At 40.3% G+C, this 16,783-nt stretch overlaps 1 protein-coding gene and 1 pseudogene across 1 annotated transcript; both read right to left on the bottom strand.

Moving 5' to 3' along the window:
• Positions 1 to 474: 474 nt before the first annotated feature.
• On the bottom strand, positions 475 to 6,501 carry LOC117493446 (zona pellucida sperm-binding protein 3-like). Its single transcript, XM_034144004.1, has 7 exons — positions 6,005 to 6,501; positions 5,952 to 5,956; positions 3,555 to 3,661; positions 3,357 to 3,474; positions 1,661 to 1,746; positions 1,087 to 1,192; positions 475 to 974 (listed from the first exon to the last, which is right to left on the bottom strand). Exons 1-6 carry the CDS (start codon positions 6,396 to 6,398, stop codon positions 1,096 to 1,098), a joined length of 807 nt encoding a protein of 268 aa, XP_033999895.1. The 5' UTR covers positions 6,399 to 6,501; the 3' UTR covers positions 475 to 974; positions 1,087 to 1,095.
• Positions 6,502 to 9,489: 2,988 nt separating this feature from the next.
• LOC117493159 lies at positions 9,490 to 12,276 on the bottom strand (annotated as a pseudogene).
• Between the last annotated feature and the right edge of the window lie 4,507 nt (positions 12,277 to 16,783).

The raw sequence follows: 16,783 nt of genomic DNA, 5'->3' as shown, positions 1-16,783 counted from the left end.
GCTGATGACTCTCCTCCTGACCTGCACTTTCACACTCATCTTGCAGACACCAGACATATCCGGTGATACATCATGAAAGTGATATATCTTCTTTTCTCACTTGATAATATCAATAACAGGATCGCTATAAGAAGACTTACTAGGATACTATAAAAAAGTGTTATATATAAAGTACTTCATGGGGAGCAATGTTTATATTGCTAAGAAATACTGAGAAAAACGTTTTGAGAAGGGTTTGTTTGTGTAACTGTACACATTAGTGGTGTTAATCTAGTAGATACAAGTTTTAAAGTCTGATGCATAACATCCTGAGTTTTATTTCAAATTCAGTTAAACATCAGTGTGTGCAAAACCAACTGCAGCATTTCAACGGCTGTTCTTGCTTTGATTTCCCCTTCCTGCTCAGAGGTGAAGAACAATAAATAAAGTGAGGCTGTCCACAAAACCTCACAAAGACTGAAGGAAAGAGTACAATGTGAGTCAGCTTTAGTATTTATTAGTGAGTTCATAAGTGAAAAGGCCATGAAGACGAGCTTGGCATGCATTCTTATTTTCATTCAGCTTTTTGAAGGTAAGAGAAATTCACATTTTATTTTCCTCTTTCAAACACTGATACATGTCTATCCTGACAGCAACATTTAATGTTCATACAGTGTAATCTGTTTTTATTTACGGGGATGTTTCATCAGACCAGTTGTGTGGCTTTGTTTAGAGCCATGTTAGGTATTAACAGTAAAGACTAAACATCATTGTTTCTTTAATGTTTATGTTGTATAAACATTCCTTACTAAACAATCATTAAAATAATCGTTTTGCTAGTATTAAGCTATAAGTATTACGCTGAAGTTTGGTCAGGGAGGGTGAGATTGATAGACAAATATTGAATCCTTTATTGTCTGGATTGTTATGCTTCGCCTACTTGTATGGCAAAACCATCAAAGGGCCCAGAGTAACAGTTTCACGTGCCACCAAATCTGAAACATGAATAAAAATGAAAGAGAGAGACAAATCATATTTAGTTGGGACAGTTTTCACAGACAGATCACAGATTATGAAAGTTATACAACTGTAGGATTTACAGTTTACCTTCAGGGATCAGACTTCCGAGGTTGTTTGACCGGTGGGAGAGTTGCTGGAGCATGTATCGTCGCAACATCGACACACATCATCACTGCCATCGACATTTATCCATCTGATGATTAGTATACAGAAACAATCATTGTTTTCCTTTAGCTTTGAGTTGAGGGCATTTACACCCAAATCCAATGTTGAAATAATAGCCATTTATTTGTATACATATACTCCATGGGCAGCGTAAACATTCTAAAATATTCTTAAAGCTTACATTTAGCACATTCCTCTCACATGTGTACTGTTTCAGTTCAAATGCTGAGATAAGCATCGCTGTTACATTGATCTGGCTGTACAGAGACAGCATGGAACATTCATTTTAGAAAGTATTTATCCTTATATTTACATGTTTCCTTAATTAAGTAACTTGATTACTTAAGCAGCAAGAAATATTAATAGCAAACATTTGAACCAGTTTTAGCTTATAAAGAATTGTTAACCTGATGAGCCTTTGTAAATGATACACTGACAAACCTTTTGCAATATTAAAGTAAGGAGCAACAATTCACAAAATAAGTAATAAAAGCACCTTGAATTTATATAATTGCAGGCCTTGTTGACGGGGCTGCTCTTCCGCATTTCAGAGGTCGCTTTCAGCTGGCAAGTGATAAAAATCTATTAAATCCATTGATTGATTGATTGATTGAAAAGTTTATTAACAGCTTGTATATTGGGTACAGTACAGTACAGCTCAAAACATACAATTGTTAAGGGGATGCAGACCAGAGAAAGACTTTCGTCTTGTTTACATCAGGGTCCCCCATTTCCAATTCATCATATCATTTAAGACATATAAGACATATATGACATACAGATGGCTTATTTACAATTACATACAGGTGGTTTTTTACATACAGATGGATTATTTACAATTTTCATTTTAGATTTCGTTCTAATACATCCTAACCGGACATTTAAGACATACCAAGTCTACAGATATACAGTTAGTAACAGAGTCTAAAATGCGAGTATATACATAGATGGGGGGGGGGAAGCTGTCCATTGTACGACAGGTTGAGATTTGTACCATTACCGGGGCCAGTTTTGCAATGCTTTCCCCCGAAGGTGCTCTTTAAGAGAGGTTTTGAAGGTAAGTATAGTTTTACTTTCCTTTACAGTTGTGGGAAGAGCGTTCCACCTTGATGTGGCATAATTGCGAAACGTGTATTCCCTTTTTTTGTGCCAAATCTGGGTTTTTACATGATTTGTGGAGCTCCCTCTGGTGTTATGATCATGGTATTCCTTGACCTTTGGGAAGAATTTTGACATGTACATGGGTACCATAGAGGTGTAGTGGATCTTGTAGACCAGGCCCATTGCAAGTAGCTGTACTCTGTCGTCTACTCTAAGCCATCCTAGGTTGTCAAAGTGGGCAGAGGTGAGGTGGGTTCTAGATGAAAGGTCAAGCAGTAGTCTGACCAGTTTATTTTGCGATGTTTGAAGTTTTGTTTTTAGCGCCTTGGAGGTGCTATGGTACCATGACGTGCAAGCATAGTCATAGTACCCTTGAATGAGTGCTCCTGCCAGAGTTTTCAGGGTGTTTTTGTTTACCAGAGAGGAGATCCGGTATAGGAATCTAGTTCTTTGATTGACTTTTTTTATTACATTGGATGCCATTTTGTCACAGGAGAGGTTTGCCTCAAGAATAGATCCTAGGTATGTAATTTCCTTCTTACTTGTGACAATAATGTCACCCACTGCAACTGAGAAGTCGTCGGATTTGCTGAGATTATGTTTCGAACCGAAGAGAATGGACTCTGTTTTACCCAGGTGTAATGATAATTTATTATCGGCGAGCCAGGTGCAGATTCTGCCGAGCTCGGAGCTGAGGGTTTTTTCAACCTGCAATCTGCTCCTGTCAGAGACCAGCAGGGCTGAGTCGTCCGCGAACAGGAACAAGTTGCAGTCACATGATGATGACATGTCATTTGCATAAATTAGGAACAGTAACGGACCTAATATGCTTCCTTGTGGAACACCACAGCTCACTCAAATGCTGCTGTCGTTGAAGAAGCAGCGACTCACTGCTGCTGCTGAAGATATATTTGCTTTGTTTGAAAAAACGATAGCAGAGTACGAGGAGGAGCTGTCTCTTTCCAAAGAGGAGAACAAGAGACTCCAAAAACTACTGGACGCTGTTTAAGAGAGACCAAAGAAATGTCATTATACAACCTCGAAGCATTTCCAAACATGACAAAATCATTCAGGTTATAGAAGTGGCTCACTGAGTTCCTTGTGTCCTGGGGAAACAGGAAGGCATCGAGCTGCAGCTGAAGAGAAGAAGATCTTGTTCTGGGATTGAAAAGTGCATTTGATCCTTCCTCTTTGGCATCATTGAAGCACCTGACGAAAAGAAAATTAAAATTTGAATGCAATTTAAGAGCCAATTATCAGTATCATACTGTATTCTGAGCTTCTCTTACCCATGGTTTTCGATAAAGTAGTATCTGGGGGCTGATCTCGGGTCAGGAGACAGAGCGGCGACACAGCCGTCGATAAACAGGCGTCTATGTCTGTCTCTTGCCCCCCCCTCCCTGTGAGCCTAGTGTGCTCCGATTGGTCAGCTCGGCCACTCTGTTCTGATTAGTCAACCACCAGAGAGGCTCCACCCATGTCTAACAGCGCTTTTTTCGGCTCGCTCTCAGCGGAACAACAGTCTTATAATGGCCTCGGTACAGCCGTATATTTTATACACTAACTAACCGAACTGTACCTACAACTGTTGTTATAGAAGAGTAAGTTATTTTTACCTGTAATAAACTACTACTGTTTGATGAGAAATCAAATCATGGTTTGCTATATATGAATGATAAGTTATAGGAGCAAATAATTCAGGGAAGAAAGGATAGGCCTACTAAGTATTTCCATCAAACTTTATTTTTAGAAATGTACAAAATGAACATGCGTAAATATACATATATACACTGTATATCATCCATTCCTCCCCTTATAGGTGTTTTCGGCATCTTGCCTATCGCAGCTTTGTAAGCGGCTGCCGGGGCTTTTTAGGACGAGGCATCAGAGTGGGTCATCCCGTGTGTGTGTTGTCCGCCAGATACGCCTGGAGTTTCCTGATCTGGCTGGACGAAATCAAATGCAAATCACAAAATATTAGAGAAACTTAGTTGTTTTAGATTCGTTAGTAGTAGTTGTGGTAGGAGTGTGTATCTATCTATCTAATCAACACAGTTAGCTTGCCAGCTAATATGCTAACCTACGTTTGCTAGTTGTTCAGTGTAATATGCTATAGGCTACTATACTATACTATACTATACTATACTATGAACAACAGATAGTGGTTCATATTAGGCTATCAAGAACATGTTTACAATTGCAATCTTATACGGGTAGTCTGCTACATTCATTGTAGCTGGCATAACAACAATGTTTTCCCGAGCAAACTCATGTCTAGCTCCGTTGTTTAGCTCGGTAGCATACACGCTAGGAACGCCAGCTATAATGTAATTACGTTTCGCGACTGACCGTACGGTAAATCACCCGGAGTATACTGTCTATGAGTATTTCGTGTGTGAATGCAGACATTCTCCTGCTATGAGATACATGTATGCAAGGCCATCTGCTGATATTGGAGTTGATATATGGAAACGCTAGCAACTTAGTTAGCACTGTGTCAATGGCTTAGCAGTCCGAAACACGTTTACACATTTAAACAGTCGTGGTAGATACCTTGTTTGATAAATACACAAATAACAATGCAAACTTACAGGTTGTGTACCCGAATCTTCCCCTGCTCCAAACGGTCCAAACAAACTGGGAATAGCATCGTCCTTCAGTTTCAAATGCTGTGCATATCCGGCCTCAAACTGGGCAATGTTTTGGAAGCTTTCGTCTGTGAAATGCCGCGCACACAGTAACGTTCTTCGAACCTCTGAAGGAACAGTGTTAAACAGAAATTTCAACCACTGACTTCGTCGTGGTTCTTCCGTCGGTAGGACAAACAGCTCAGATTTCCCCTCACATTTCAGGAAACAGGTCCTTGGCATTGGCATGACTGGATCGATTGTGAACTGAACCAGAGCTTCCAACAGTAAATGTTAGGCTGACAGAGGGTGCGGCCAGCGCCGCTGGGTGTGGCCATAGCTCTTCCGGATTGGTCCATTTTGTTCCGGGTACCGCATGACATCATGTCGTACCCGGAAGAATCAAATGGACAATGACGTATCTCCAACGAGGCGTTTTGGGGAGGTATTTTCTGTGTTAGAGTTTTACTCGCTACAGGGTGTACTTTGAGGGTTTTGACTCTGCACACCGTTTACATGCATAAAAACCTTCATAACACACAAGGGGACGGGTAATAACCGGAAAAGCATGACACCTCTCCTTTAAGATATTCATTGCTATCGGGATGTTAAGAGCATTCCATGGAATATAACAAAAAGTGTATCTCGAGCCGGTTTCTCAAACTTACCTACCCTACCTTTAAAGCTGGGGTAGGTACGTTTTAGAAACCGGCTCGAGATACACTTTTTGTTATATTCCATGGAATGCTCTTAACATCCCGATAGCAATGAATATCTTAAGTGCTTTGACAAAAAATCCATAAAAAAAATGTAATCTGTGGAAGCCGTGGTGCTGTAAAAAGCACGACCAATCATTTTAGCCGGCCCAGCTAAAATAACTGGATGGCCTACCTGCCTGTCAGCCTTCCATCTGTGCACAAACTTATCTCGTGCCCTCATTGGTCATGTGCGCGTTCGTGTGTGTTGGAGGAGGGGCTCTGTAAGGAAGTGGCAGATTTTTTCCGGCTGTGTATTTTCAAATTCTAGCGCACTCGAGCTGGTTTCTCCAAAATTACCTACCCAACCTGCAACCACAGTTACATATCCACCATCTTCTATTAATCATCAACAACTTCCAGTCACTTTGGAGCCACAGTCTTGTAGTCCAGCTTCAAATACATATTCAGAGTCACCAGCAGCAACAGGTCGACACTGACTGCTCTGTGAATGCTTGACTTCTCCCAAAAAAAAATCCCATGGAGACAAAAGGCGTCCATTTTTAAAGAGGTCAGCCTTTACCGCAATGATTATGGACACTTCTGTGCATTGTACACTGATAGTGGATCCCTCATTGAATTGTGGTTCACTGATTTGATTTTCTGTGTCAAACCCTAATGCAGCAGTTTTATATTCCCTTCCTTCAGCATCGATCATTGGTCCATCTCTCAAAGTTCGAATGGCGTCTGCAAAACCAAAAGCAAAAAGTGTCAGCAGTGCCACAGAGCCTGGCCGAGCTGCCGTCACCATTGTGGCTCTTTAATCAGAACAAAACAGGAAAGCAAGGAAAGCAAAGTAAGCAAACACAACACTACCAGTAGAACAAGTGATAATTTAGGAAATCTAAACCATACTGAATTTAAATAAGATGCAGAAGGTTCAAACTCTCAATGTCAAATACTTCCCAGTGCAGACTAATCACATGGAGAGGACAGCTGGAAGCAATTACTCATTAACTGATGAGAATTAAAGCTGCAGTCACACCGAAATACCTGCATGTGATTGGCCCACACCTGACATGTGGGTTTACATCTAGTAGTTACACTGATGCTTCCTTCCTTATGCATCAATCAATGTTGAAATATTATATACTACAGTTAATGGAGAGCAATTTAAAATGCAGCCCCATTTTATTCAACATCATTCAGTTTATTTTGTGCATGTAGGTTTTAATGTGGTATACGAGTACGATTCAGTTCCAGTCCACTGTAAAGTGAAACAAAAGCTGACACATTTACAGCTTCACTGGTTTCTGGCTTTGAGTCCCAACAGGCACTTTGTTGCAGGGACCAAAAAACATCCCAGGAAGTTTCATCTTCCACATGGCCTTTTAGTCAAAAAAACAAATGTGTGATGTCATGGCTACCATTGCATTGAGCCAATATTTTAACCTGTTCCACCCTGAGCCTGTTTTTCAGGTCTCAGGCTTGAAAATGACATTCCCAGAACAAATGACCATATCTTCCCTTCTAAATTGGTTAAATTAATAATCTTTGTTCTCAAAGTAATGATAAACCTGTGAGTTGGATGTAGAAAAGTCAGAATCAATATACTGTAGATGTTTTTTATTTTAAAGAAAATTCCGATTGAACATATTAAAAAAACTGTAAATTATAGTGTCCGTCCAAAAATTATTTTGTACTTATAGTGAAAACTACCCTTGGATGATGGGTTAGTAGACTAAAAGCTTTAGGAATCCAGTACAACATATAATAAGTACCCTGTATCAATATTGATGCAAAACAAGTGCAATTTGACCTTTTTAGAGAGATTTAGCAAAAGAAACCCACTTCTGGGGTCATTTGGGTGGATTTTCCATATCTCTGGCCCCCCTTGGTCGATTTTGATGAATGAAATCTCTTTATAACCGCTAGAGCCAATGGAATTGAGGGAAAGTTCTACACACACCAACACATTAACAAATAAGGAGTGAGAGTGATGCATGACCAAAACCGGAAGCTGCATACACTCTGTTGGCTACTATTAGCAACTAACTTTTTTTCTCCGATTTTTACATAAAAATTGAATTATGGATTATAGAACATTTTTCAAGCTACAGATACATTATTAACCTATGGATCAACCGATTCAGCCGCTTTTTTTCTTGTTTTAATGCCATTGAACACGTCCTTTGATCAGATAGACAGCTACGGTGAGACGATCTCCCGTAAAGGTACGTTTTGTGATGTCTGTGTTTGCTTCCGCTGTCGCAAGTTCGGATCGCTCAGTGATGATACTATACCTATATAATCTGTGGAGTCTCATCTTTAATCGGATATTGTATGTGCAGTTACGATAAGTAATAAGGGTATCTTTATCTTGAGTTCTGTGCTAAGTGAGTTAGCATTTTTCTGCTTAGTATTACCCTTGTTTTGGTAAAAATGGTTCATATCTTCAGTTAGCTGAGATTCTTCCCGTTATTCTGGTGCTACACATTAATGGTTTCATTAATGTTAAGAAGCCCTGAGACACAGTCTCGAAAAAAAACGGTGGGGGGGGGGTCCACTGGGGGGGACCTTCGTCCTTAAGAGGTTAAAGTCTTGCTTCAGTTTTTTTTCCCAGATGGCTTGAAATAATGGCAACTGTAACCAAGGGTGTAACTTTGGTTTGAGAAGTGGGGGGGGACACAAAACAGGGGGTCCTCCACAATGAAACATTTTCTCAATTTAATTCCATTTCCTGCCTTTCTACAAATATATTAAGGACTATAGTGTTAACAAATCCAAGAAAAATGTGTAGTGTATATAATGAGTGTGCACACTTATCTAGTATCCTATCCATGTAAACCTGTTTTATTTGAGATGACCTTACCTCCTGTTGGGGGGTCCGGGGGCATGCACCCCCGGGAAGATTTTTGTCTTTAAATTGAAGCTAAAGCATCAATCTGGTGCACTTTGAGGGCCACATGAAGAGATGTATGGATACAGCTCTCAACAATCAAATGAAACAGAACTGTATATATTTCAATAATCAAAAAAACCATTATAATATGCTCACAAGCAATAACACATCATTGATAAACTCCTCTCTATATCTTTATTTTACCTAGTCTGCATTCTTTCTTTTTATTTATGCATATTTGACTAATCACTCCCCTTTCAAACTGTGTTTTTTATTTTTGTACTGACCTATAGTACACATTGGAAGGATTTCTTAACTTATTTTATATACAACTAATATTACATATGGAAATATTTGTTTACATAGATGACCAAACCGTTTGAGACCCACTGAGACTACAGTTTACAACCTAATCCCTCAGAGTCCTTTAGCTCACTGAGTTGACGTGATCTCTCTCAGTCCCCCAGGAGAGAATTACACCCATGTCTGTAACTATACTCATCTAAAGATTCATGTCACTTTTTTTAAATCAGTCCCCAAAAACAGGAGTGAATAGATTTGCTAAGCTAAAGTAACAACTCAGGACTTTGTAAACCATCAAATTGTACTTCTAAAACATATTGACTACCCTAGTAGAGGTCTGGGTACTCTATTAGAATTCAGTCTCCAGTCAAAAAAGGGGCTACTCCTGTACAAAGGCTTTGTTGCAGCAACTGAAGTTCAAATATAAACTGGCTGACCTCCAATAAATCACCTTTATACAGCTGTTGCAACTAAAGCAAATGACACCCCAGAAAATAAATGCCATGTTGTAGTACCATTTTTAGCAGCAGACAAGCACAAGAAAAGACATGGATGTCAAATTGCAATTTGGGTCCCCCCCTAAATGTTTACCGTTATATGGAATACTTTGGCTAATTAGGAAACAATTGTTAATGTTTTTAGCTGTGAGCAGGTCATCAGTTTCCCTTGTGTATTGCCAACATTAAAAGCAAACAAATTAAAATTTGAATAATTTATTATCTCTTTGAGTCCATTGTTTCAGAAAGGTCAGATTCTGTTGCAGTGGTGTTGGACAGTGGGGGCACAGCCACATTAACCGCAGCAGTTTGGAAGACTTCATCGAGCGCCGCTGTGTTGGTACTGTTCAGCACTACTGCCTTCAACTGCAGGTGGGCCTCAGGAGAGGTTTCTTCTAGAAGTTCAGGAATTTCCTCAGCATCTTCATCTGTAGTCGCAGAATAAATGTGTTCATTTAAAAGGTGCATTGTAGAGTGCCATTTAAAAAAAGGGTTAAGACTTTTCACATTTTACCTTTTTCTGTTCCACTTTTGTCTTCTTCGTCTTCATTCTGCTCAGAAGCTAAAGTCAGAAAGTCCACCTGGTTTTGGGTCGATGATGAATCAGGAAGCAGTCCTTTCCTCTGATCTTTGACAGAAAAACAATTCAACATTAAGATTTCATTATGGGCCATTTTAATCTCAATTTAGAGATTGTTAAAGGCTTCAAATGAACAAAGAATAATTCAATACCGGTATTGACTTACCAACTCCGTTTATTCCACTCCACTGGCTGCCCTACATTGTAGATCTGCCGATTTGATCAAGAATGGAAGAACGCTCCTCTGCAGGTATGGGCCGGCTTTTCTGCTTGGTTGGCAAGACCATCATCGGACCCACTCTGGCCTGATGTTCCCACACTAACACAAACCAGCACAATGCATGTTATTTCAGTTACCCAGCCATCATCATGTCTAAAACCTATGCAAAAACATGAGTCACAAACAATTAATCATATGACGACATCTGCAGCCAATATTCATCATACAAGTTTCTACAGGCTCCCCACCTGGACTGGTCTTCAGTCCGCTCCTCCAGAGGGGTTCACGCTCTTCTGGCTTCACAAACCCTCGAGGCCTAAACTTGCTCGGGCTGCTGGGCTTACTGGGAGTTTGCTCAACTCCAATTGGTCTTTTGCATTGCCCTACATAAGTAGTCATTACCATCAGCGGACCTCCATCTGATGAATACAAAAAAACATTCAGCATCAATACTTTGTTTTTTGTGTGTAATTTGAAATATTTTAGGGATCTCACTTACCTTCCATTCACAAAAGTGCACGCCTTGTTTGGTGCATCTGCGTTATTTATTGCCACAGCATTCAGGTGACATGTGATGTAGAGCTATGAGAAAAGCAGGTGTTGGGAAACATGCACACACAATCATGTTTAAGGCAATTGAATAGAGCCTCACCTCCCCTCTGTCCTCATTATAAAATCTGAAGGCATCAATGGACATGTGGAGCTTGTCATCCTGTGTCCTGGCTAAGAATTGAGACCTTGAGCCTGGAAGCTGAGAGTCAACAAAGCACCTATGAGGAAAAACAAAAAGAGCAACACTAAATTAGCACTCATTGACTACTATAACCAGAGTCTACATTACCCACAATGCAACACTAACATTTCTAGTCATATAGGAAAGTTCTGAAAGTAGTTATTTAGAGTCAGAACTGCACAAATCTGACCTGTGCATTTGCCTATAGTGGTACAGAAAGGAAGAACTAGAATACCAAAGATTAAAAGCAAACTGCAGCTAGCCTTAGCTAATGGCTAACTTGAAGACGCCACTAAAGGACTGATCTTTTATTAACCGGTCACTCGAGTCAGCATTGCTTGCGTCTGATAATTAAACCACTTGAAGAGCCTTACACATTAAACAGCTCCCTCTAGGGTCAGAAAAAGACTTTACTTTTTGCCATTAGCAATTTGCAGCCTTACCCATTGTTCAATTAAGGCATGCCTGGGGCTGGAGTGTCATGTCAGGGTCAGTGTAGCCACGCAGCTGCTCACAAACACTCGAGCCCCATGTGATGCCCAAGTCTGACCGAAGGCCTCGATTGCTGATGGGCTCACGAGATGAAACACATTAGAGCTTCTTTTGTACTGCCAGTCACCTGCACACGGACAGAAAAAATACTAAGTTGCAAATAGAGACATGACAACTCATAACATGAGAAAATTACCAAAACCCCACTTGTCATGATTCTCAAGTTAAACTCCAACATTTCCACTGCAGCCTGGGTCGACATGAAGGGGATCCAGGTAGGCATGAGTGAAGAACTGGACAAACTGTACTTCCTAAGAAACAGAAAACATGCATTTAAAAAAAGACCGACATCATTCAAAGATTTTTACAATGTGAGCTTTAAAAACTAAAACCTTTCGTAATGACATTCAAGTGGAATTACAGCCTCCTCCATTCGAACAACACCATATGGAGAAGCCTCAGGAGAGTATATGAGGAGGTTTGTGTAGATCAGAGAGTCCTCAGTTACCTGTGGAGAGTAGACGTGTTTAAAACTAGAAGCTATAATGAATCATATTTGAAATCAAATATATTTAAAAAGTTACCCAGTGTCTGGTGCCGCACTCCCACAAGTCCAACACTGATACTGTACTCATCTGCTGAAGACGCTGTAGCTCTGCAGTACTGGTTGTTGTTCTCTACTCCAAGGCGTATCTCGTCTCCATCAACAGGAACTCCAACCGCAAACATGTCGGCTTTGATAACAATCTCCAAAGAGTCTGGATGACAGGTCACTCTGATGGTATTCACCTGCTGCGGTTTCCTCAGCCGGAGACTTCTGCTAGCTTCTGCCCCCGAAGTTCTGACCTGCCCCTGTGTTCGCAAGGCTCTGGAATGAAGCATCGTGTGTGGGCGGGAAGCAAAAGAGGAGGCTTTACACAGAGTCCTACCAAGGAGGATAACCTGAAATGAAAGGCCTCCATAAGTGAAACTGATGACAGGGAAACTGGTCGGCTGCTCTATGTCTTCCTGACTGACTCACAGTAAGGTTCAGTGTGAGCGGTGGAGCTTTTTAAACTCTAGCCGATCATTATCCTCATCAGAGCAGCACACTGCGTCCAATCAGACCCCATACAGCTTAATTGGCTGCACCACCCTGAACTCAAGGCAAGGCAAGGCCAGGCAAGGCAAGTTTATTTATATAGCACCTTTCAACACAAGGCACTTCAAAGTGCTTTACAAAAATGGAAGACATTATGAAATGGCATTTAAAATCATTAAAAAGAAAAGATAATAAAATAAACATTAAAAGAAAAAATACATGAATAAAAGTAAAAGTTACAGTGCAGTTTTAAGATGTGCATAGTTCAATTAAAAGCAGCGGCAAAAAGAAAAGTCTTCAGCCTGGATTTAAAAAGTAATAAGAGTTGCAGCGGACTGCAGGTTTCTGGGAGTTTGTTCCAGATATTTGGAGCATAATAATCTGAATGCTGCTTCTCCATGTTTAGTTCTGACCTCTAGGGACAGAAAGCTGACCAGTCCCTGAAGACCTGAGAGTTCTGGTTGGTTCATAATTTAGCAGTAGTGTCAGACATGTAGTTTGGGCCCCTAAACCATTCAAAGCTTTTAATAACCAGCAGCAGTATTTTGAAATCTATTCTTTGACACACAGGAAGCCAGTTGTAAGGACTTCAGCACAGGAGTGATGTGATCCACTTTCTTAGTGTTAGTGAGGACTCGAGCAGCGGCGATTCTGAATTAGCTGCAGCTTTCTAATAGATTTTTTTAGTGGAGACCTGTTAAAGACACCCATTGCAGTAGTCGAGTCTACTGAAGATAAAGCATGGACAAGTTTTTCCAAATCCTGCTGTGACATTAGTCTTTTAATTCCTAGATATGTTCTTTAGGTGATAGTAGGCTGATTTAGTAACTGTTTAATGTGACTGTTGAAACTCAGGTCAGAAGTCCATGACTACACCTAGATTTCTGGCTCTATCTGTTGTTTTGAACATTGCAGACTGAAGCTCAGCGCTAACTTTTTATACGTTCTGCCTTGGCTCCAAAAACCATTACCTCAGTTTTATCTTTGTTTAATTGGAGAAAGTTCTGACACATCCAGTCATTGATTTGTTCAATGCACTTACTCAGTGTTTGAATTGGAGCATAATCTCCTGGTGAAATGTTACGTAAATTTGTGTGTCATCCGCATAGCTATGGCTAAACTTATTTGTTGTTTTTCATTATCTGAGCCCAGTGGGTTATAGCATGTAGATGTTAAAGAGAAGAGGCCCCAAGATGGAGCCTTGAGGTACCCCACATGTCATATTTGTCAACTCAGATGTATATTTACCTATAGAAACAAAGTTTTTTCTGTCCTTTAAGTAGGACTACAACCAATTAGAACTGTTGCCGAAAGTCCCACCCCAGTTTGTTTTCTGATGTCTAGGTAAATATGTTGTGGTCAACAGCTGTCAAACGCCAGCACTGAGATCTAATAAGTACTAACACTGAAGTTCTGCCAGTCTGTGTGTAAGTGGATGTCATTGAAGACCTTTACAAGAGCCAGTCTCAAGTGCTGTGGGTTGGACGAAATCCCTGACTGGTAACACATCCAAACAGTTATTTAAATGCAAGAAGTACTCAAATGTTTGAAATACAACTTTTTTCAATGATTTACCTAGCGAAATGGGCAGGTTTGATATTGGCCTGTAATTGTTCATTACTGAAGCATCTAGATTATTCTTTTTTTAAGAGCGGTTTAATGACTGCAGTTTTTCAGGGCCCTCTGGAAAATAACTTGCGTGAAGAGAGTGTGTTACTATATGAAGTAGATCTGAGGCCATGCAAGGAAAAACCTCATTGAAAATCCTGGTGGAATAATATCAAGGCAGCAGGAGGAGGATTTCAGGAAGTTGAATAATGTCCTCTAAGTGTTTACCATTAATCTGATGGAATTGTTGTCATGGTGTTTGAATTGATATTAGGTGGACATTAGGGACAACACATTGCTTTGTACCTGATGCAGTAGGCACTGACTGCTTGTCTAATTTTCTGAATTTTGTCAGTGAAGAAGGAGGCAAAATCATTGCAAGCCCTGGTGGATAGAAATTCAGAGGCTACTGACACTGGGGGGTTAGTCTTAGTCTGTCGACGGTAGCAAACAAGGCACGTGCGTTGTTTTTATTTTTGGTAATGATGTCAGAGAAGAAAGGACTGTCGTGCGTTTTTTCAATTCCAAATTATAAAGGCCAAGTCTCTCTTTATAGATTTCAAAGGTGAACCTGGAGATTTGTTTTTCGCCACCTACGTTCAGCTTTTTGACACTCTCTTTTTTATGTTCTCACGGTCATGGCCTTTCTCCATGGAGATATTTTCTTGCCAATCACTTCCTTTACCTTAGTTGGAGCAATGGTATCTATAACATTTTTATTTTTGAATATTAAAATGATCTACTAGCTCATTTACTGAGATGTTAGCAGGGGGCAAGTGTGGATGAAAAACTTATGGAGTAAACATTTCCCTAGTATTTTCAGTTAAATATTGCTTTGTGGTTACCTCTTTCTGAACATTTTTTGTGAACAGAAATAGAGCTCTCAAAGATAAACACAGGAATGCTCTAGACAGTGCTCATCACATACAACCTTTGAGATATTCAGACCCTTTGAGATAATTAAGTCCAGAGTGTGCCCCTTATTGTGCGTGGGCTCCGCCACATGCTGAGTCCAGTCCATAGTTATCAAGAACACACAAACAGTTCTTAGCCCTCTTGTCCTGGGGGTTGTCAACATGGATGTTAAAATCACCAACCAATGACTAGACGGTCAAAGTCAATAACACACTATCGACAGCAGTTCAGTAAAATCATCACAAAACGTTGCACAGTATCTTTGGGGTGGTCGATAGATATTTAGGAACAGAGCTCGAGAGGAGCATTTCAGTGAAGGGCCACATATTCAAAAGAAGCAAGAGTCACCCCATAAGATGTCTTCCTGCATTGAATGGAAATCATTGAACAAAATAGCAAACTCCCCTCCCTTTCTTATGCATTCTTCTCCTGACTCATAAAACTAAAGTTGGGAGGGGTTGATTCGATAAGAACAGCTGCACTGTTATTTTGTTCAATCCAAGTTTCCGTTAAAAACATAAAATCGAGATTGTGACTCAGTGATAAAATCACTTGATTAAAAATCGTTTTTTTCCTGCCAAAGACCTGACATTTAATAAAGCTAGTTTAAGTTTGTTAAATACACTATCAGTAAAAAAAATGGTGACAAGCTGTGGCTGACATGGAATCACTGATAAATTTGATAACCTCACACAAACGTCTTGAGCATTTTCCTGGTTTCTAAGCTGATTTACCAGTCTTAATCTCTATTACACTATCACCACCAGAATCGCAAAGCTACTGGCATGAGGGCTGATGGAGAGAGAGGGTGTTTTCACATGTTTAAATGTGCATATATTTGTTTCATTGCTTGTTACTTTGGATTTTAAATAACATGTTAGTGTTGCAGTTCATGAAAACCATGCAGGAAGCATTTTGACATCCCCCTGGATCCTTAATTTGTACACACTATCACATTATTATTGTGGTCTATGGTGTCATTTTATTATGTTTTTTAAACTATCATTCATGTTTTGTTGATCTGTACAGACCAGCGACGTGCAGTCAGTGGCAGGCAGGGGAGGCAGAGCCTCACCTGTCATACTCCAATGTAACGGAAAAACAACTAAAGAAAAACGAAATAGTAATAACAATAAATGTCTCCACTGATCTGTGTTGTAAGTGTGATTTATGTATGATTCTAATCGCTTTTTATAGTCAAAATCAGCAAATTGCCGAGCTCCGCTACGGGAGCGATGACAAGTGAGGCAGGCACGTGCTCTGCCTCTCGTAAGCCCACAGTAACTTGCTGGAGCACGGGCACTAATTTAGCGCGGGCACTTATTTTGTGAGCGCGCTCAAGCCAGTTACTGTGGGGTGAGGTGAGGCACAGATGAGATCTGCCTCACCTCAGAATGCGTCACCCCACAGAAACTGGCTGGAAAGCGGGCCCTAAGCACATGCCTGTTACCATCTCACTGTAGGTCACCAATGTAATGTATGTAGATCCCTTTATTACATTTATCCTCGCCATCCATAGTCTCTAAATAACTTATTTCACGTATATATGATATTTAGGCTCGCTGGTCTCAACGGCAATGAAAATGCACCAGGGGAGGCAGCCATAACCTCTGCCGCACTGAAGGGGGCGCACGTGAGCCCACAGGTTCTTGTTGCTACTGTAATTCTATGCAGAGACGGCAGACGTAACAACAAACTAGACTTTTTAAACTACAGGAAGATAAGGAGGACTTTTACAAAACAGTAATAGAGATTGTTGTCCAGAAGGATAGCATGGACTTCATCTTCAAGTCAAGGTAAGACCACATTTGTAATGAAAATGGGATCTTACTAAGAAAGAACAATCCAATATTTAGATTTTGGGT

The sequence above is a fragment of the Trematomus bernacchii genome, unplaced genomic scaffold, assembly GCF_902827165.1.
Source record: "Trematomus bernacchii unplaced genomic scaffold, fTreBer1.1, whole genome shotgun sequence".
Classification (NCBI taxonomy): Eukaryota; Metazoa; Chordata; class Actinopteri; order Perciformes; family Nototheniidae; genus Trematomus; species Trematomus bernacchii.
This window is presented reverse-complemented; position numbering and strand designations above follow the sequence as displayed.